Source organism: Lissotriton helveticus, chromosome 8 (assembly GCF_964261635.1).
Source record: "Lissotriton helveticus chromosome 8, aLisHel1.1, whole genome shotgun sequence".
In the NCBI taxonomy this organism is placed as follows: domain Eukaryota; kingdom Metazoa; phylum Chordata; class Amphibia; order Caudata; family Salamandridae; genus Lissotriton; species Lissotriton helveticus.
In genome coordinates this window covers 169,953,642-169,976,325 of record NC_136069.1, presented here as the reverse complement: position 1 = coordinate 169,976,325, position 22,684 = coordinate 169,953,642, and the positions used below count along the sequence as shown (strand labels likewise).

General features: G+C 48.8%; 1 protein-coding gene across 4 annotated transcripts in view; it reads right to left on the bottom strand.

Annotated features, from left to right (window-relative positions):
• BRWD1 (bromodomain and WD repeat domain containing 1) overlaps window positions 1-22,684 on the bottom strand; it is a 2,464,655-nt gene that overhangs the window by 2,307,630 nt on the left and 134,341 nt on the right. For all 4 annotated transcript variants that reach the window (XM_078656838.1, XM_078656840.1, XM_078656841.1 and 1 more), the window contains one exon: window positions 13,304-13,525. In XM_078656838.1, coding sequence (XP_078512964.1) covers window positions 13,304-13,525 — 222 coding nt within the window. The remainder of the gene's footprint in view (window positions 1-13,303; window positions 13,526-22,684) is intronic.

Sequence of the window (22,684 nt, the reverse complement as noted above, 5' to 3'; positions counted from 1 at the left end):
CTTAGGCCTTTTTTTCTTTTATCACGTAAAATGCGTTGAGGTTTCCTGCAGGACTGGGCACACCTTAAAGTGATCCTGACAACCTTTCACTAAGCAATTTAAATTGAGGTAATCATCGGCCTACAAGAGTACCATAGAAAAAAATACAACATAGGACTGAGAATCCTTCAGTAATGATATAACTGTAAGAAACATTAGTTGTGATAGATTCCTTACCTTAGAATTACCCCCAGGCATAAGAGTGTTTCCGGAAAGTTTTCGTCAGCAGTACCCCTGCGCTTCAGAAGGTGGTGTCGTGCGGCTCCTCGTCCGTCTCTGGCATCGCGGTGCCGAGATGACATCGCGGCAGCTACTTATACATCGCCCTCACGTCAGTTCTGTACACGACTTTCCGCGCCAGAAAATGCAGAGCAATGCATGACACTGATCACTGGTGCCTTGAAACTAGGGCCCTGAAAGGGATGACCTTAATCCTAGAAATCAGTTCGCAGGACAGGGAGGATGGGTGGGGCTGTAAGGAATCTATCACTACTAATGTTTCTTACAGATATATCGTTACCGAAGGTAAGTAACTTGTTCGTCTGAAAGAAACACACAGTGAAAGATTCCTTACCTTAGAATAGATACCCAGCAATACCCACCCCGGTGGCGCGTCTGCGAACCAAGATCACACCAGGAAGACTCGGAGAACAGAACGGCCAAAGAAGCCGTCTCTCCAGACTTGGCTGTACAGGCAATAGTGCTTAGTAAAAGTGTGCAGCGAGGCCCACGTAGCTGCCTGACAGATGTCTTGCAGGGGGACACCACGTCCCAATGATGTAGTGGCTGCAGTCGCCCTGCTGGAATGGGTGCGCAGCCCCAAAGGAGCTTCCTTTTTTGCCAGAGAATAACAGGCTTTAAAACACAAAACGACCCATCAGGAGATAGTCCGCTTGTGTACGGCCTACCATTTTTGGCGCCAACGTAGCCAACAACGAGCTGATCATCCACCCGGAATGGTTGTGTGCGGTTCACGTAAAACGAGAGCGCACGTTTTGGGTCCAGACGGCAGAGCCTCTCTTCCTCTCTCGAAGGATGCGGAGGCGGAAACAAGGTGGGCAAAGGGATGGTCGGCCCGATGTGAAAGGCAGTGACAACCTTTGGCAGAAAGGATGGACGTGTCCTGAGCACAACCTTGTCCGGATGGACAGATAGAAAAAGGAGGCTTACAAGAAAGAGCCTGGAGCTCACTCACTCTCCTGGCAGAGGTGATGGCAACCAGGAAAGCAGTCTTCAAGGTCAGCAGACAAAGAGGTCAATCGTGCAGAGGCAAAAGGGAGCGCACATTAAATATGTCAGAACCAGATTCAAGTCCCACTGCGGCATTACGAAAGGAATAGGAGAGAAGAGATAAGTAAAGCCTTTGAGAAATCTATTTACAACAGGGGACTTGAAAAGAGATGGCTGATCTCTTTTCTAATCCCCGGCCCATCTCATTGCTCCCCCTGCTAGGCAAAATTACAGAGAAATTTGTACATAAGAAACTAACCAAGTTTATTGAAGCTGCTAATATTCTTTACCCACAACACTCAGGCTTCCGCCCAAAGCATTCAACAGAATCAACCCTTTTGGAAGTTACCAACGCTTTAAAAATTCTAGTAGACAAAGGCAGGAAACCAGTCCTGATCCTACTCGATCTGTTGGCTGCGTTTGATACCATCTCGCTTGGCATTCTTCTAAAGAGACTCGAACGCGGCGGCATTTCAAGCACTGCGCTGGAATGGATTAAATCATTCCTTACTAAACGCAGACTAGCTGTGACCCTTGGTACCTTCCTCTCGACGGAGAAAATTCTAACAACATTAGTCCCACAAGGTTCATCATTGAGCCTACTGTTGTTCAACATTTATATGACCCTGCTCATCTCCATCATAAGCTCCGTCGAAATTGAAGTAACGTCCTATGCAGACGATACTCAAATGATCATATCTCTCGATAACAACAATACAGATGCCGAACGGAACTTCAAATGTTGCCTACCGAAAGTCATCCAGTGGATGAGGGATAACCAGCTTAGATGTAACACCGATAAAACGGAAATCCTTCCCATTGGGAAAGATGTAACTTTGCAGCCGGACAGGTGGTGGTCAGAGGGAACTACTCCCCCACCAGACATAGTCAAGGCAGCTAAAAATCTAGAGGTACAGTTTGATACTGTGCTCTCTTTTCTCCCGCACGAGTCAGCCATCGCCGTGACTTGCTTCAGCCTTATCAGATCATTAAAGAAATTCTATGATCGGATTCCACTACCCGCAAAGAAATCAGTAGCAGTGGCCCTGATTCTCTCGCGTATGGACTACTGCAATAGCCTCTTTGCAGGAGCCAACAAATCTACGATAAAAAAATTGCAAGTGGTCCAAAACATCACAGCGCGCCTTGTCCTGAAGCTCCCACGTAGAGCTTCAGCATCAGCTGCACTTAAAGCTCTTCATTGGCTTCCGATTCATAAGAGAATCCTTTTTTAAATTCTTCTAATTACTTATAGAGCCACGCTTAAATTAAGACCTAAGTATCTCTTAGCACGGTTCTCCCCCTACATTACCACTAGGACTCTCAGGTCCTCAACAGCCTACCTCCTTAAACCTCCCACCTTTAGACATATAACAAAAGGAGGAAAAACTGTGGCCGTTCAGGGGACCAAAGCCTGGAACGCTCTGCCAATCAATCTAAGATTACAGAAAACAGAAACTCACTTCAGGAAGGCGTTAAAGACATGGATATACAACACCTCAGATGCTAGTTGTCTTGCGCTGATTTAACTTGTCAACTCCAATCCTCCAGCGCCATGATACTCCTCGCAGAGTGACAGTTAGCGCTTTACAAATGCCAATTTACATTACATTACATCCGGGAGCCTGAAAAAGGTCGAAATAGCAGAAAGGTAGCCCTTGATAGAGCCTGTAGGAGAGTGGGGTCTGCAATCCCATGGCCACCCCAGATTTTTGCTTTTTGCTTCACTGGTTTACGACTTTCCCTGGCTGTGGGCCTGCTAATCAGACCCACAGCCTAGCTGTTCTCCCTCTAAATTGACAAGCATGTACCTTAGGTGCATTTACCAATTGGTACTGGGCCACCTTATCAGTCCCTGTACAGCATACCTTAGGTATCCAGGGCATTGGTGTACCCAGGGCCTACCAGGGGCTGCAGCATGTATTATGCCACCCCTGGCTGGCCACCCAAATCTGACACAACTGGCTGCACGACAGCTGGAGCAAGGTGGTGTAATCACCCTTTGCTTTAGATATAGTATTCCTATATCTAACCCTAAAATGGACACATATATTCCTATCAGTCACTCCTATGGCAGGCCTTATCAATCCTGAAGGCAGAGTGCTTGGAATTATGTGAGATGGTGCTCTGGCATGAGCTGAGCCCGTTTGCAGCTTGCGGAACCAAGTCCAAATAGCTGTTCCATGATAACGCTATACCATATACTCTTAAGTGCATTATGAACCTCGCGGTCAAATGCTAACTTTGGCATAGCATTAACAAAACATGTCGAGTAAGGTGTCATACGAATTGGAATACTAACCCCTCGCCAATTCTGGCGACGGGGTTAGCATTCCACCCTTCTAGAGGGACACGACATGTATGTAACTGTGAACCCCAGTTAAAGTTAACTCGAGCCTCAGCATCACAAAATGGATGCTGCCACCACAGACACAAGTCTGACCTCCTGCTGCTGGGAGTCCTTCCAGCGAGGTGGGCTCGGACAAAGGGTTTCCTGCCTTGGGAGGTGCTAGCACCACCCCAGACAGGATTTTGTGTATTCCAGGTAGGCAGGGCTGAGAGGAAGGTGACTGCAAGTGGCACCCCGGTGCTCACTGTGCATATGCCGGCTCAAACCAGTTCCAGGGGCACACAAGCCCCTGAGCTGGGGAGAGACCGGACAAAGGAGAGGGGTGTAACCACCCCCCTCCTGGTCCCACCCATGGGCAGGACCTAGTCGCGTGCCAGCCCCTTTTCTTAGAATAAAGGTAGGAGCGGGCACCCTTCCCAAATTGGATAATCTTGAAACTTGAACTACTTTCCACGAAAGGAACTCTTGTCTTTCTCTGAAGACTCTCCCTTGTGGCTAAGGAGTAGCCACCCTGCACCAGCAGGCACCACCTAAGCGCTTGCAGTTTGCTGCACGTCCATCCTCCGGATCAAGACTGACCAGCTCGACGAGACCCGGATTCCCTGCCATCTCTGACCTCTACCTGCATCATCAGCCCAGCTGAGATTCGTGGGTGCGACGAGACCCGTGGGACCGGCTATCTTCAAGACCTGCACGACGCTTAACCAGCACGACCGCCGAAGGATCCTCGAGTGGGTGCACTGGGGTTTGAGAAGCCCCAACCCTGAGCAGCTCCAGCACCGAAGTCCAGCCCCCCAGCATCCACGAGATCTGCGTGGGGCCCTTCTGCTTCTTTGCTGCTTGCCACGTTGTCCGGTCACTTGCCCGTCGGCTAGTGGCCCTCCTGACGACGTACCACGACGGTTTCACCGCTGGTCTAGGTCCTCTAGACTGGCCCTTGCTCCTTGATCAACAAGAAGCGCCCTGGACCCTCCTGGTCCACTCCAGACGCCATTTTGATTCAACCGCGTGGGCTTGCCTTTACCAAGGTTGTTGCTCCCATCCTGGATCCAGCATCGCCGACAGCAGACACCACCGTGGGACAGCTCGCACCCCCAGCCTGGCCGTCGACAACGCCTCCTGGTCAGTGTGGCTGCAGAGTCCAGCGTCACCCACTCACCTGATCGCGGTGACTTCATCCGGTGCCAGCCTGGTGCCCACACAATCACTGGCTAGTGATTAAGAACTGAGTCCCCTCTGCTTTCAGGTCGCCTTCTTCACTGATCCAGCCTTGGATCGCCCCGAACATCTTCACTGGTCGCCTGCCAGCAACATCTTCTTTCAGGCTCCATAGATTACAACGAGGATTCCCGACGTCATTTGAACCCTATGCAGCCGCAGCCCCTGGGCTAGGTAACCCGAGCATTTCGGTGCTTCAGCACAGGTTCACTATCCTAGTGTCCAGATCCCTTTTCGTTTTTAGCCTACCTAGTCGGATTCGTCCGGAAACAGTAACTTTAAAAATACTAGCCTCCATAGACTTTGTCCCGCATCCCGCGTAAGAGTTCCCACTCTGCACCCGGGTTCCCTAGGCCTCCTGCTCCTAACCTGAGGGTTCGGTAAGGTAGTCCTAGCGGTCCTGAAGCCTCTGGATCGTCTTACTTACCTGCTAGTATTTTGCATTCCACTTTTAGAGTATATGGTTTTTCGTGCCCCTCGGGCATTTGCGTTATTTGTGCAACTTGCAGTATTTTCTTAAGAGTTTTGTATTGTGCTTAGCTCCCTGACTCATAAAGAGTTCAGGGTAGTCTTGTTATTAATAAATATCCTTTATTTTTTATAACAACTTGTGTGGTGTCCTTTCACTTGGTGTTCAAGGGGTATATGTGATGGTAAAACAGCTGGCTTAACACGCCATCTAGAGTTTAGCCTAAAGACTGCTCTTGTCCACACTACTAGGATAGCTGGTCTATAAGGTTGACTTACAACCAATCATCAATAAGGGTTGTTTGGAATGATACAGAGTGATCACTAGAATAGTGAACACTATATATCAGGCCAACTTCTCACAGAGCCCAGGAAAAAAGGAACAGAAGAACTTCTGAAAGAGGGGCAGAAAGGGGATCCACAGCCTTAGCTGTGCACCATGCCACAACAAATTTGTTCCACCTGCAGACTTATACCAACTTAGTGGAGGGACGCCTGGCTGCCAGAATGACATCACAGACTTCAGGAGGCAAGTAAAAAGGAATCAACTGCCGCCGCTCATTCTCCACGCAAAGAGTTGGAGGCTGGACAGGTTCGGGTGGAGGACGTCCCCTGCTGCTGCAACAGAAGATCCTCCCGAAGAGGCAGTCTGATCGGGGGATCGATTGTCATACTGAGTAGCTCGGGATACCAAACTCATCGAGCCCAGTCAGGCACCACAAGAATGACTTGGGCCCGATTGCGCCTGATTTTCTTCAGCAATCTGGGCAGAAGTGGTATAGGCGGAAAGGCGTACAACAGACCACAACTCCACTCGTGACGAAAAGCATTGCCTAGCGAGTGCCGCCCTGGAAATTCCAACGCACAGATTTGCAGACATTGCGCGTTCTCTTCGGTGGTGAATAGATCTAACCAAGGTTCTCCCCACTGTCGAAAGATACCTTGCGCCACGTCCAAGTGAAGATGCCATTCGTGATCCATCATGCACCTGCAGCTGAGTTTGTCCACCCTGGTGTTCAGTGGACCTGTCAGGTGTTGAACCACCAAGGAAATTCCCTGCTGTGCCAGCCATATCCAGAGGCGCAGAGCCTCCTGACATAGGGTCCAAGACCCCACCCCGCCCTGTTTGTTGCAGTACCACATGGCGGTGGTGTTGTCTGTGAACCCCTGCCCCACTTTCCCTAAGACAGAGGGAAGGAATGCCTTCAGTGCAAGTCGGATCGCCCGAAGCTCCAGAAGGTTGATATGGAGCTTGGACTCCACTGGAGACCAGAGGCCTCTGATATCCGCCTCTCCCATGTGGCCCCCCATCCCAGGAGGGACGCATCCGTCACCACTGTGTGCTTCGGTTGGAGAAGGGAGAGGAATCTGCCCTGGACCCAATGGCGGTTCATGAGCCACCACTGCAGCTGCTGTGCAGTGCCCTCCGAGATCTGGACGTAATCGGTCAGGTTCCTCTGATGCTGCGCCCACTGGAACTTCAGGTCCCACTGCAGAGCCCGCATATGCCATCTGGCATGAGTGACCAGCAGGATGCAGTAGGCCTTGAGGCCCAGTAGCCTCAGGGTCATCCTGACCGAAATCCAGGATACAGGACGAAAGATTGGAATCATAGACTGAATATCCTGTACTCGCCGTTCGGGAGGATAGGCCCAAAACTGCATCGCGTCCAGACCGCTCTGATGAAGAGGAACTTCTGAGAGGGAATCAGGTGAGACTTCAGCACATTGATGGAGAACCCCAGCAAATGCAGGAGATCAGCCATAGTCTGGAGGTGTGAAACGACTGCTTTGGCCGAGCCCGCCTTCAACAGCCAGTCGTCGAGATAGGGGAAGACTGGAACCCCTGATCTGCGCAGATGAGCTGCGACCACCGCCATCACTTTGGTGAACACCTGAGGGGCGCTGGTAAAGCCAAAGGGGAGCACGGGAACCTGAAAGTACTTGTGGCCTACCGTGAACCGCAGGTAACGCCAGTGGGCCGGCAGGACGGGAATGTGGAAATATGCGTCCTGCAAGACTAACGCTACCATCCAGTCTCCAGGGTCGAGAGCAGACAAGGCCTGAGCCTGAGTCAGCATCTTAACTTCTCCTTCCAGAGGAAGCGATTGACGTACCCGAGGTCCAAGATAGGACGCAGGCCCTTGTGCTTCATAGGCACCAGAAAGTAGTGGCAATAACAACCACGTCCTACTTTTGGCGCAGGAACGTGCCAGACATGCGGTGGTACTGGTGTGGCATGGCTGGAGGGCTAGTCTCCAAGGGGAGGGAGTAGCCCCTTCCGACTATTTGTAAAACCCACCTGTCCGAAGTGGTGGTGCGCCAGTGGGGGAAGTGATGGCGAATACTGCCGCCCACTGGCGCTTGATGAGCCTGAAAAACCGGACTAGGAAGGTTTTGGGGCAGTAGTGGCCAGGGTGGAAGTGGACTGACCTGCCCACTGGCACCCTGATCTGCCTCTGCGGGTCCCACGGCTGCGCTGAGATTGCTGCTGCTGCGGCCTGTGGCTCTGAAGTGAACGTGCTGGGGCGCCCCTTCCATGGCCACGAAAGGAGCGAAAAGCAGAAGGCGGAGGAGGGCAAGTGGCCGAAAGGCCCAAGGACTTGGCCGTAGCCTGCGAGTCTTTAAAACGCTCCAACGCACTGTCTGCCTTGGTGCCAAAAATGTGAATGCCATCAAAGGCATGTCCATCAGGGTGTTCTTGGGGACCCAAAGAGGCGGGCCATGGCTGCCAAAAGTCCTGCAGCTGGGCTTGAATCGCCGACGGACCCGGAAAGGGCGGGTAGGTCGACAGCGTCACCGTAGGCTCTGTCGGATCCACGGAGGAGGCACCACCAGCACCCTCAGCCACGTCGCGATACAGGCGAGGGGAAGTCGTTGAGCGATGACGCTGCTTCGACTTCTTGTGCTTCGTCGTACCTGACCCAGAGTGCAAAGATTTAGATCCTGAAGAACAATGGTGATGGCTCCGCGACCGGTCCCTCGATCTCCCACGGGATCGGTACCTTGAGCGGCGTGGAGCCGATGCCGGACTTCAAGCAACTTTCGGGACTGCTCCCGCAAAGTCATCAGCGCCATGGCCCGGCAGTCAGGGCACGACTTAGGGTCGTGGTCGCGCCCCAGGCAGTAGAGACACACACGGTGCGGGTCCGTCTCCGACATTATCCAATGACAGTCCCCTCAAGCCTTGAAACCGGGCATCCCCACAACACCAGGAGTCGATCAACTCAAAAAAACCGAGACAAAAGGCCTCAAAAACACAGTCAAAAAATGACTTGGGATACCACTCTCTCCACACCTGCGCTTGCTGGCGTGGAAAATGAAAGAACTGATGTCAGCACGTGAGGGCAGCGTCTAAGTAGCTGCCGTGACATCATCTCAGCGACCACGACACCAACGACAGACGCGGAGCCGCACGACGCCACCTTCTGATGCGCAAGGGCACTGCTGACAAAAGCTTTCCAGATCCAGTCTGACACCTGGGGGTAATTCTAAGGTAAGAAATCAATCACTATGTCTTTCTTTCAGATAATAATCATGTACCTCCAAAAACAACATCCACTTAACTTAAGGTCCTTATGAAGTTTCTGGCTCCAAAAACCCTTTTAAGCTGAAGGCAGAGTTTCCAAAATGTCTTTTGGTGCAATAATGTTTAAAAGATGTATTAGCGGCTTTCTTTGCTCTTGGTGACTGGAGTGCATAAAAGAGGTCTCCACACTACTTAACTTGGCATGTTTGGAAGCCAAAAGTACCAAATACTTCCTTATCCAAAAAGGTGAACAATGGGTTTTTGAACCTCAAAGGCATTTGAAGGAAAGCACTGATGAAGTAACTATTGGGTCATATGTGTTCCTACTAGCTCTTATTCACGGTGCACTGTGTGGCTTCACTTGTAATGGATGACTGGGGTCTTATAACATATTGACTCTAAATACCCCATCCCTCTACCATTCTTTCAAATCATACAATTCTGGTTGCATGTAAAACCCCCTGCCCCCAACTAAAATAGCATTAGAGAGGATTGGGGAATAAATCCAGTCTCAAAATATGCTCTCCTTTGGCCTAAGAAACTGTGTTGAAATCTGGGTTGCCAAAAAGGCTGTACACATTTTCAGCAAAATGCTGGACAACAGAACCTGGGTTGGGGTCTCCTTCAGTAAACCTTAACTGTTTCACAAATGGTGGGTTGGACAGGTCCTATTGATCCTCATGTAATAAACTGGTTAATTATCAGGGAAGTATCAGGATAATGCAGGTGCCCCTGAAGAACACAGACCATCAGATAGTTTGTAAATAAATCCCACTAATCTGCACTCTTAGAGCTACAAACACATCTATATGACATACTCCAGAAAACACTTATACAATAATGCTACGTGTGTAAGAAAAAGATATTCCCATCAACACCAGCTAACGGGTGGCACTCACCACACTCTACCTGCCTACCACGGAGGGAGGACTGGGGGCGCCGGCCTTTGAGGCATACTTTCTGGCGGCCCAGCTCCAGTGGCTGTCTTATTGGACGGCGGGTCGACACACAGGAGAGACCATCACAGCTACTGGCCCTCTTTCGCAGGCCGCGATCGTCAGACTTCTGTTGCCAGGCACTAAACCCCTGCGGACACGTCCACTGCAGGTGTCCGTTGCCCGTAAGTGCATGATGCGTATACATCGCATGTCCAAAACACAACCACCATATTCGCCTCTGTTGCCACTGGTGGGTTTCCCTCGTAGGGATTCGTATTATTCCCCAGGCACGCTTCGGTTCTGGACAGAACTGGCGGTCACGGAAATCGGATCTCTGTTCGAAGACGGACAGTTGCAAACGTTCGAACAGATGATGGACCGATACGACCTGCCCCCGGGACAGTTTTTGCTCCATAGGCAATTATTAGATAGCAGCGGTACACACTGGGACTCGGAGGCCGGCGAACCGGTGACACATCCAGTGATCCACACGATCATGCACATGGGGGTGGGGAGACACTTAGTAACATGGCTCTACAGAGCGATACGATCACTACTCCACCCATCCCTCCAGTCTCTACGCCAGAAGTGGGAGACAGACTTCGGCAGAGTGGTCCATGACGGGGAATGGAGATCAGCCCTGGAATTTCCCAAAAAAGTCTCCAGAAACGCAAGGTTCCGTAACATACAATTTAACGTCCTACACAGAGCCTATCTCACACCGGGCCGCCTCCAACGATTCTTCCCGGATACCCACTTCGAATGTCCCCGATGTCGAACCCCGGAGGCAGACTTCAGACACATGTTCTGGGATTGCCCCACTCTCCGCCAGTACTGGGACATGATCCATCGAATACTGGAAGAGGTCACGGGCATTGACACCATGAACACATGGGAGGCATGCGCACTCGGAATTTTACGCAAACGGAAAACTGAGAAAACGCAATGCCGATTCCTATCACTAGCAATCCTCCTGGCGAAACGCAGTATTGCCATGCACTGGAGGACCCCCGCGGGGCCACCAGAGGCAGCATGGATCGGCGCGGTACATAAATGGGGTAAGGCGGAGGAAGAGATACTCCGGGAAGAGGAGGTACGGGGACATCGCAAACATCCCATATCCCTGGAGTGGGCGCAACTAATATATACCTTCACACAGGCGACACGCCCTCAGGAGTCACCTACACCCTCGCAATCCCCGGTACATCCGACGACACCGACCCCCACGCTTACATAAACATACCACAGATTCTACATACCTGTCGTGAGTGAGCACACTCAGCGACCCTCCGACACCCAGACACAAAGCACCGACGCTCGCTATAGGCTTATACCCAACGACCTGAGAATACGTACTCTGTGCTTGGACACGGTGACCTAGAAACCCCCCCCTCCCGTCTTTTCCCCCACTCCCATCCCCCTCCCGAGTTAATTGGTTCACCCCCATAGTTCCTGGGTAAGGAGACAAGATCGATTTCGACAGAGTGCAACTTGTATATATCACTCACGGATTGACTTCAAGCATAGAGACACCACGATGCCACATATTATTGCGAATCACACCCACATAGCTGATACCCAAAACGCCATCCCCACGGTGTCTGGCGCAACACGAGTTCACCCCCCACAGTTGCAGTTAACAGACTAACATATTTGAGACGATCCTGCCCATGGGGTGTGCAGATGCTTTGATGGGATACCACGTGATACGTGCTACCAAAGCACACAGAAAGGGACGATAGCATTTCACAGTTCAGGGCCATTGTCTGTCTAACAGAATCCAAGTCGCCAATTGTATCTCAATGACTTTAATTGTTGTAATGCTCGTTTACCTCGACCGATCACTGAAGTATTGTTTATGTAAATGCAACCAAAAACCCAATAAACAAATTCAAACAAAAAAATCAACACCAGCTCTCCAGCATAGGTACTGTCATTACTTCATGGGTACTTTCATTACATTAGAACATTTCCCTTTGCCATATCACCCAATTCTTAAGAATACTCCACTGCCACTTGAAAGCAGCTGAGAATCACCAACTCCCAGCATGAATCACAGCAGCAGTGGATTCCACAGTTTGCTGCGATGTTCTAGTGAAGTAAGAGACCCAAAACAAGGTTCACGTTCTGATGGTCCCATGATGGTGGGTAGTGGGTTGTTGGCTATTAATAAAAGGTACCTATGATGGATAATTGATTCTTTTCTATCATGATTTTCATTAATAGCAATAAACATTGAAATATTCAGTCCAATCTTCTCCACAGCTAAGATGCATGAGTAATGGAAGGAAGAGAAAAACAATCCGGATAAATTGATATTCATACCTTCCAGTAATTTAAAGTAGAAACCGAGGTAGCCTCACAAACCACTTCACATTCAGGAGAGACATTGTGTGCTGATACAAAAATACTGATAAATATCCGTAGGAGCATGTTAATCAGTGATGAACAGTTTATTTTTTGTTCACAAGACAGATAACTATATACATTAACATGCTAATAATTATACCCCAAGAACACGCTTAACTTATAAAGGCAGGAGGAAAAGGGAGCTTAGACCATTGTAATGAATTTTAAGAAGTGTTAATCGCAGCTTCAAAAGGTATACACAAAGCTTAATGACCAAGCTATTCTATAATATTCACTAATAAACGGACACAAAATATATACCTTGTTTAATAAGCTATACATCTAATCTCTTAGCTGACTAATTTGATTTTTCCTTTAAAAAACAATTCAAAAGATATTATTCTGATGTTACCGGTTAGGATCCCTCACATGGGTTTGATTATTTCAAGTCTGCAACTTGAAGTGGATAATTAAGTTACATAATGTCACAATGTGCTTGAAAATGTTGATGCAGTAAAGCTAAGTTCAGGTCACTCGCTTCACACGGGGTAGTGGGGATAACTTCTTATTACTTTAATATGAGCATCATACAGGCATAATAAATTGCAGATCCAACCAGTTCCATGTTTTTTAGGGAAAGCGGGATAGGGCAGGGGTAATCAAGGGTCAGCATCCACTATGATGTACCCCTAAGGAACCAAAACGTAAGTGCCTGTATCTTGAAAACAACCAATCACTGTAATCTTTTTTAACTGACTGGCACGAAGGGAGCAAAAAGGTTTCAGCAGGTCCCTCTAATGCTTATGAACTTTCAAGCAAAAACTATAGCTTCAGCAAATAAATGTGCTCCTTTCAATGCATTTACTCGGATGCCTTGGGAGGAGTAGAATTGGACGAGGGACAGGATTGCTAGTCAGTGTGCAACCACACCCGTCAAACTAGAACACATACTCATCAGAACTCATCATTTCTATCCTGCCTAAAGTTGTGTCTTCAGGTGACAGTTCCGTTGCTCAATAGTACATCAGCAATTAAAGCATAAAGTAAATTTCCAGACTTCTGTCACACAACAAATTTGTACGGAACAGAAAATAGTGGAAGGGCAAAGACCCAAGATGCTGCTAAAAAAGTAAAGCACATCCAACTTAGAATTAATTGAAGAGGAGTTAAAGAAAATATTTACCTGCAAAGAGTTAATTGCGCCTGTGTGTCCCTGGAGTACAGCAACTGGTGCACAGGTTCTCAAGCACCAAACCCTGATAATTTTGTCACAACTTCCAGCAGCAATGAGTGTATTTTCATAGTTGACAGCCATATCAGAAATCTCAGCTGAATGCCCTCTGAGTGTAGCAAGTAAACGCCCATCACAAGTGGACCATATTTTCACCAAACAATCATCTGAACCCTACGAAGAGAGACAAATACAACCTTTAGAACTCATACCTGACAAATACTGCAATGTAAAAAAATATCAACTGCAACAGAGGTGACGATTAACTGATTATGCTTCCTCTCACCGGCATTAATGATCTCATCAATGCTCTCTAGAGTGGCAACTGTATACGATTTATAAATATGGAACTGAATACAGATACATGACTCCAGTTTGCTGCCTCTGCTATCAAAACAGGTGTGTTCTAAATTGTCACCAAGGGTCTTGCTTTTTAGTTCTGAATACTAAGCCTTTAGAAATTTGCCAATAGCTAGTACAAAATAGGCACAGGGGTAGCAATATTACCCTCTATAAGCAGTCGGATAGCAGTAGTGAGTGAGATTGTCTCATTGCTCATATTTAAACCAATGTGTCCGGTTAAATAACTTATTTAGAACTAGTACTCAAACAGCAAGGCATAAAGAATGTATGCTGAACAAGAAACAGTTGCACTATTGATTAGCATTATGGAGGGGAGGTGCATCATGACCCACTAGATGTGAAGAATCCGTATATATCCCCACACACAACAATGGTAATGAATAGCATACATCTCAGACTCTCTCGCTGTGTTAGTGACAGTGTGTAGAGTGACAGTCTGGCTACGGTCTGAGTCATAACCCAACTAGAGCTCGCCATACTGAAGCTTGCGCAAATACAAGAGGATGAGAGAATCTTAGGGCATGAATGCAGTCTAAAAATGTGTTGTCCTTTTCCCTAGGAGACTACAGTGAAATCTAGGTTGTTAAAAATGCATTGCGGTTTCTGCTCACGGCGGCCCAGTCCCATTTACAGTGATCTCATTTTCCCTGGTTAATAACAGTGCCTTTAGGGGTTGTACCCCTATCACTTCCAGGTAGACTCTTAATGGCGTGCTAAGAAGTGTTTCCATAGGGTGGGTAGACTCTCCTAGTGGGCTCCGCCTAGCCACATGCTATGCACTCTATGACAGCCTGAACTTTAGAATATTAACCATTTCTAAAACAGTAGTTTTTGTAAACATATTTTTAACTGCATTTCATCAGCTAATGCATACAATTTAATATTCAATCAATATACAAGTAGTGTGTTAGGATGATGGTATTAGATGTCTTCAATATCAAAAAAGGTTTGTATGTAAAGCATTTTTGATATAACATTTAGTACAGGGTTACAGCACTGTTGTAGACACTTCACTTTCACATACATTCATATTGCAACGCTGATAAAGTGCAATTTTTAAGATAATATAACTCATGAATTAATTTAAAACTAACATAATACAAAGTGAACAATTGCTTGATGGCACTAATTGAGATGAGACGTATCCTAACCCCAGAAGTCGATGAGCTTAGAGCAGGGAGACCGTACATTTCGCATCGGATTTTATCCTCCAAGTTACATATCCTCATAAGCAACAATATCAGGTTTACGTCTGTCTTAATGATAGAAAAAAGCAGGGTATGAACAAGAGTTGGTGGCACAATCACGGTGCACCTATTCTCTGTGGAGGTAAAGCTCCCTTCTGCTTAATGGTTTTAAGTATATTTAATTCTTTGATTGTTCTGGTGTCTCAAACAACGCAACTATTATCATGAGTACCAAATAATAAAAAGGTATTTTCAACCTAGTACGTATCCTGAAGAAGGTTCAATTTAAAAAAAAAGAAAACTAAAGAACTTCTACATCTTTTTAGAAAACTCTTGTCCTAAAGGTGGTGTCTATCAAGTTACACCGAAACACAGCATCGACCCTTTTGTGTAGTTTTCTTCATGTTTTTCAACACTGTGTGTAGTAATCTATGGATTGTTTTAATTACATGTTTTTAATCCATGTAAATGTAAATGTGGGATACTTGTAAAGCGCACTGTTACTCTACCCGAGTGTCCTGGCGCTGTAGACCGCTGGGAACCCGTCCTGGTTTTCCCTGTGAGATGGTCCCTTTCTGGGTATCTCCAGGGTGTAACCAGGCATCCCCGGCGTCTGTGGGGGGCCGTTGTAGAGATGAGGCAAGCTTAATGCCCAGAGTTACCGAGTGTGTTCCCTGGTTAGAGTAGGCACTGAGGCGAGAATTATCGCGTCCGTTGACCCTGGTCCAAGACCCTGCCGCGTCGGTAATTGAACCCTGGTCCCGGGCCATTCTCTGCTTACAGGTCTGCCACCTCTAACCAGTGAGCCACACACACCTCTCCACCATGTCTAGTCTTTTGATAACAAATTTTAATCAAGCATATTGAGTAAATGTGGAATTTGAATTTCATTGTTTTTATGTTTATTTAGCGTGTTTCATCACTGTGCATTAAGATATGATTTGTTATATTGCATCAGGCTTTGGTTCAACACATGATCCCGATAATCTGTACCATGGACCTTTTTGTTTCCTGTCGTTACCACGTCCCGAGTATCATAGAATATAGGATTCCTCCCCCTTTTTAGGTCTGGCGCATAGCGTTGCAGGGAATTCTTATGCTCCAGGGGTGTCAGGATGATCGTATACCTCGACGATCTTCTCTTGATGGCGCTTGTCCCGACCGCCTGTTGCAACAACTTCAGACGGCAGAGTCGCTCCTTCAGGATCTAGGGTTTTTGATCAACGAGAAGAAATCTCTGCTCCAGCCCACCCAGAGCATCATATTTTTGGTATTCGTCATAGACTCCACTGCCTCCACTCTCAGCCTTCCAGGCAGGAAAGTGACCAAAATTCGCCACGATTTGCATCGTGTTCTGGCCAAACAACGGATTTTCCTTCGCCAGTTGGCTCGGGAAGTAGGTCTTTCGTCTGCTTCCACACAAGCCATCTTCCCGTGCCCGCTCCCTTACAGAGCTCTGCAATGCCTCAAAGGTTTCTTCCTTTGCAAAGGGTATCCGTATTCACACCAAGTCCTCTTGTCCGTCGAGGCAAGGTCTGAAATACAGAGGTGGTAGGACCACATGGAGGCTTGGAACGGAAGGGCAATCTTCGCTTCTGCTACGGGCATGGTGATAGAATCGGATGCCAGCAGCCTCAGTTGGGGTGCAAGATGCAGGGATCTCTCTACAGGAGGGTTGTGGTCACCCGACGAACAAAAGTTACACAAACTGTTTGGAGCTTCTAGGAGGGTCCTTCTCAGTGCGTTGCTGGACGAGAGATTCAGTGAAGTCTTGTGTGCTCCTAAAAATGGACAACATCTCGGCGGTCCGTTATGTGAAGCATCTGGGGGGCACCAAGTCAAAGGCCCTATCGGATTTGGTGGCAAGTTTTTGGCAGTATTGCCTCGACAATCAGGTCTCCGTCACGGCGGAGAATCTCCCGGGCCGGGACAATTTGGAAGTTGATTTCCAATCTCGCCACTTTCGGGATTCCAGTCTCTGGCGCTTGGACCAATCTGTTTTCGCGAGGCTGAGCGACCTTTGGGGTCCTTTCTCGGTGGACCAGTTTGCGCCCAGACTGGACCACCAGGTCCCTCGTTTTTTCAGCAGGCGGACGGATCCTCTGGCGAAAGCGACGGATGCTTTCCTCCAGAGTTGGAGTGCGGAACAGGGCTACGCATTCCCGCCCTTAGCAATGATCACGAGGGTGACTGCGCAGGTTCGTAAGTTCACAGGCAAGCGGCAGATCTGGTGGTGATCACCCCGCTGTGGAAGTCTCAAGGGGGTTTCCGGTTCTACTGGAACTTGCTTGAGATTTTCCAATGCTATTCTGTTCGATTTGGAGGTCTCTAGTTGGCACATGTGGGTACTTGTGACAAATAGGGACCCTCTCCTCTAGTCAGGATAAGGGGATTACACTCCCAAAATAACCCCTGCTCACCCCCTTGGTAGCTTGGCACGAGCAGAAGGGCTTTACTTCAGAGACGTTGTAAGTTAAGCAGTTGTGACCACATACAGTAACTCAGTGACAACACTACAAATGGACACCACACAGGTTTTTATATCAAAAATAAGTAGACTTTATATAGAGTTGCCACAAGACCATAAACGACACCAATACACACTATGATTACTTTAAGATGGTAGATTTAAGCTTAGTTCAGTTCAGTTCTGAGATGCGACACTCTGCGTCAATGTACCTTAGGTTGCGTTGCGCTTCCACGACAAGCAATGTCGCAGAGATGGGAAATGCGGCAACGTTCAGGTGCAAAGAAATCTGCGTCAATGTACCTTAGGTTGCGTTGCGCTTCCACGACAAGCAATGTCGCAGAGATGGGAAATGCGGCAACGTTCAGGTGCAAAGAAATAAAGATGTGAAGATCTTCCGGATGCGGCACGCTTCTCGGGGATACAAGCAGTTCTCAGTTCAATGTGTGGTCTACAGCGGCGACATCTACGATGCGACGGCAGCAGCTCCAGTGGTGTAGTGTAGTTCCTATATTCCCAATAGGCTCTGCGCATTGGAATAATATATCCTGCAGCTTAGACGTATGACTTAAGACGACTAGGTCTCTGCCGAATATATTAGACTTAATTGTGAGTGCCAGCTAGCTCAGAGGTCACTAGAAACTTTCTCGAAAGTACAAGAAGGGATTAGTCTCGGACAACCATATAACATGACAACTTTGTTTCCCCAGAATGAAACGTATCTCTAGAGTCGCGGAAACAATAGTTGGCTATTTCACTCAGTCAGATGTGCATGCTTCGTTTCACCAGAGTTGCTTAGAAATAGAGAGACTGGCGTTTTCAATAAAAGTATTTATTGAACAGTCTTCTTTCTTAAGCATAAGAAATGCACTGCTACAATTGAAATGCTAGTTGAGAAGTACAATGCATATAACACGGACAGTATTATAAAATAGTACTGTAAGAGCATGATATGGTTTCTAAGCCATAAACATAGAATACATAAAATGCATAAAATACATACAGTGATAAAATAGTGGCTAAAAGTACTCAACTGGTGCTTCTAAAATACGCCTACCCTGGTGTACCTAACCTAAGTCTAGTACGAGGGAGGAGTAAGGGGGTGTAGCTTAAGTCTAGTAATTTTCTGCCAAGAATCTGTTCCAAGAATTCTCTATGGGTCTAATCAGCTCCGTACCTTGGTTTTAGAATGATAGATTTCTTGTATCTCTCTCTCAGGACTCGATCTCCCAGCAACCCGCAAGGGTAGCCTGGAAATATCGGGGCTGGATTTCTCGGCAAGAGAATAGACAGCGACTTCTCAGTGCGTCAGTTGGAGGGTCGGCTTCCTTCGGCACTTGCAGCAGAAGTGTGTCAATCTGCTCCTAAACCACCGCGTGTTTGACTGGGCAAATGTAGGCATATTTATACTTTGAAGGTGCCGAGTTTGACGTAAGTTTGGACATAATATCGTCACTAGTGCCTCAGTTCCTTGAAAACTCCAGGAGTTCTTGGATAAATTAGTATTCAAGCAGGGGGAAGTCCCTGACTGCTGAAGGCTGGTTTTTCAAAGAAATCATTGTGGATTCTCGGAGTTTAGTGGAAGTAGCCATGCCGTATTTGGGCTGCACAGTCTAAGACTAAACAAGGCAATGATTCCTATGCCTATATAAGGATTAGGTGAATTATACCTATATATGTGCATGAATCGGGAAAATTACACTAGGGTTCTATATTCCCACATTGCCACAAGAGAGCCGCTCTTCTCCCACGATGCGTAAAGCTTCCGCTCGATGCGACAACTACAGCGGCGACATCCAAGATGCGACGGCAGCAGCTCCGACGGCAGCGCGCTTCTCGGGGATGCAAGGTGCTCTTGGTCGATGCGGTGCAGTGTGACAGTTCCAGCGGCGACAACCTCCTTCGGAGTTACGACGGTAGGCACAGCGACTGCGACACACTCCGACTTCGTTGCGAGATTCTTCTCCTGATGCGGTGCAGTGGGACAGCTCCAGCGGCGACACACTCCTTCGGAGTTGCAACGGCAGCAGCAGCGACGGCGACACGTTTCCTCTTCGTTGCGGCACGCTTCTCTCCGATGCGGTGCAGTGCGACAGTTCCAGCAGAGACACCCTCCTTCGGAGTTGCGACGGCAGGCCCAGCGACACGCTTCTTCTCGTTGAGTCGTGCTCCCAGCTCCTTGCGACACGCAGTTCCTCAGAAAGGCCCAAAACAGCAGAAGGCACTTCTAAAAGAACCCTGGGGAGCTGGGGGTTGAAGTCTGTTGTCCCCGAGACTTCAGCAGGAAGCAAGCTCTTTTCCAAGCCCTTGGAGATCCTTCACAAGTTGAAAGCAAAGTACACAAAGTTCCTTTCTCCTTCCTTTGGCAGTAAGGCAACCACTGCAGGCCAATCCCCCAAGCAACACTTCAGCTTGGGAATAGTCTCTCCTCAGTTTCTTCATGTTCCTCCCCTCAGTAAAGGTTTCTTCTTGTAGTCCAAAAGTGATCTAATTTCATGGTATCAGGGTCCCAATATTTGTACCCCAAAATCCTTTGTTCTCTGAGGGGAGAGGGGCCTTTGCCCAGTCCAAACCAGTACTGAAGCACTCTGTTTACAAGACTTCTCCTTTCCTTTCACAGTTATGTTATGTTATGTTATATTAAGTTTATATAGCGCACGGCTACTCTAGAAGAGTGTCCCGGCGCTTTCCACAGGCAGCTCGATGTAGAATAACACAACAAGAAATAACAGATACATAGAAGAAAAGAAAAAAAAAACACCAGAAAAAGCCTAGAGATTAAAAAAGCCAAGTCTTCAGGCTCTTCCTGAACTGAAACAGATTGGAGGTGCTGCGAAGCGCCAGCGGAAGCGAGTTCCACAGCTGGGGGGCCTTGAAGCTGAAAGAGCGCCCCCCAGTGCGGGCCTTCCTCACACGTGGAACCACAGCATTAAAGAGAGATTCGGACCGCAGTGAGCGGGCTGGGCAATAGAAGGCCAATCTTCGCCGCAGGTATCCAGCACCTACACCAAACAATGCTTTGTGCATCAGCGTCAGGGATTTAAACATGATCCGCTTCCGGATAGGCAGCCAGTGAAGCGTGTGCAGCAACCCAGAAGCTCGTGCTCGCCTGTGCAGGCCAAAAATGGCACGGGCAGCAGAGTTTTGTGCCACCTGCAGGCGCTGGACCAAATAATCCGGAAGGCCAAGGAAAAGTGCGTTGGCATAATCCAACCTGGATCCAATGAGCGCTTGCACAGTAATCCGCCTATGCTCCACAGACAGCAGTGGTAAGAACTTGCGAAGCATCTTCAGAATACCGAAACAGGTGCCGGCCAACCCCAGGACATGAGCTCTGAGTGAGAGCCTGTTATCCAGCTTGATACCAAGGTTTTTGGCAACCTGTGATGACTGTGCAGGAGGACACATATCAGAGGGCCACCATTGCCGCCAATCAGGGTCAGTGGCACAACCAAAGAACAAGACCTCCGACTTGCTGGAGTTGGCCTTTAAACTATTCTGCTGGAACCAGTCGAAGACCATTCCCAGACAGCCCCGAATACTCTCTCCATCAAATGCCTGGTCTTTACCGCAAGTGAAGAGGAGTTGCGTGTCGTCGGCGTAGGATACGATCTGGGCCCCATAGGCCTCCACCGCCACCGCCAAAGGGGACATGAAGATGTTAAACAATGACGGGCTCAACACCGAACCCTGTGGAACCCCGACTCCCAATGGCGGCATCTCGGCGGAGCTCTGGGAGACCCAGATCGTCTGGCGGCGGCCTTCAAGAAAAGATGTAAACCATTTGAACACCGTCCCCCTAATGCCGATGTCATAAAGCCTGGCGAGGAGCGCCTCATGGGGGACGGTGTCAAAGGCCGCCGACAGGTCCAACATGACTAACATGGCCTTGCCGCCCACATCCAAAGTCTCCCTGATGATCTCCGAGACCTCCAACAACGCCGTTTCCGTGCTGAAATTAGGGCGGAATCCGGATTGGGATGGATGGAGCAGATTGTTGGCTTCTAAAAAGCTCGACAAGACGCCATGGACATGTTTCTCTGTGATCTTAGCCAGAGCCGGGAGAAGTGAAATTGGCCTATAATTGGCCAGAACCATAGCATCAAGACCAGGCTTTTTCAGGAGGGGAATTACCATCGCCCTTTTCCAGGTGCGTGGGACACTCCCCTCCCTCAAGGAGGCATTGAGGATGGGGTTGACCAGGGGGTTCACCACCGCCGCCATCCCGGCCAAAAATTTGGCAGGGCATGGGTCTAGTGGCGAGCCTGATTTAAGACTGGCCAACAGCACCCGGGACGCATCGCTGGAAACAGCTGGAAAGTCTGACAACACAGCGACCGGCATGGACGGTAACCCATGACCCGCCCCGGGGCCGCAACAACCCTCCTCCGAGCTCTCCGAGAAGGAGGCCTGAATCGCCTTGATCTTGTTCGTAAAAAAACTGGCAAGATCACACGCCCACGCATCCGATGATACTGGCGGGGGTGAGTGGGAACTAGGGGTCGTGAACTCCTTCACAATCGTGAAGATCTCCTTACAGGAGTTCGCCGACGCCTCAATCCTCCTAGCAAGATATTCTTTCTTGGCGCCCAGGATGTCCCGTGATATGCCTTCACAACCGCCCTATAGGCACTTTTAGCCTCCCCGTCGTACTGAAGGCGCCAGGCCCGCTCTGCAACCTTACATTGGCTGCGAGCCACACGCAGCGCCTCCGTGAACCACGGCGCAGATTGCCGTATTACCGTGGACCGGGGGGCTGACTTAGGGGCGAGATCCTCCAACCTTTCAGTCAGCCACAACTGCAGAGCCTCAGTGTCTCTTTCCAGATCCCCCGAGAGGTGGCAGGGATGTTCCGTAAGCGCCTGCTCCAACATATCGGGCGACACTCTGTGCAACGCTCTCGAAGCTGGTCTAGGCAGCGTGGGGGCGCTGATGTCCAGCCGCCCATTCTCCAGCACGGAGAACCTAATCAGCCTATGGTCCGTCCAGAGCACCGGCAGGGTTTCAATATCAGCAATCGGGACTGACGAGAACACTTGATCGAGGGTATGCCCCTTATCATGTGTGGGACCCGACACAAACGGTACGAGGCCCAGCGGAGATGTAATATCCAGCAATTTAATAGCATCCGGGTCATCTATCACGTCAAGGTGGAAATTAAAGTCGCCTGCTACCACACAATGCTGTGTAGATAGCACCAACTCGGAGATCGCGATCTGCAAATCCTCAAAGAAAGAGCCCATGGGGCCTGGTGGCCTGTACACCAGCAGCCCCTTAAACGCTTGGCCTGGGGATAACCTAAGTGTAAAAGCAAGA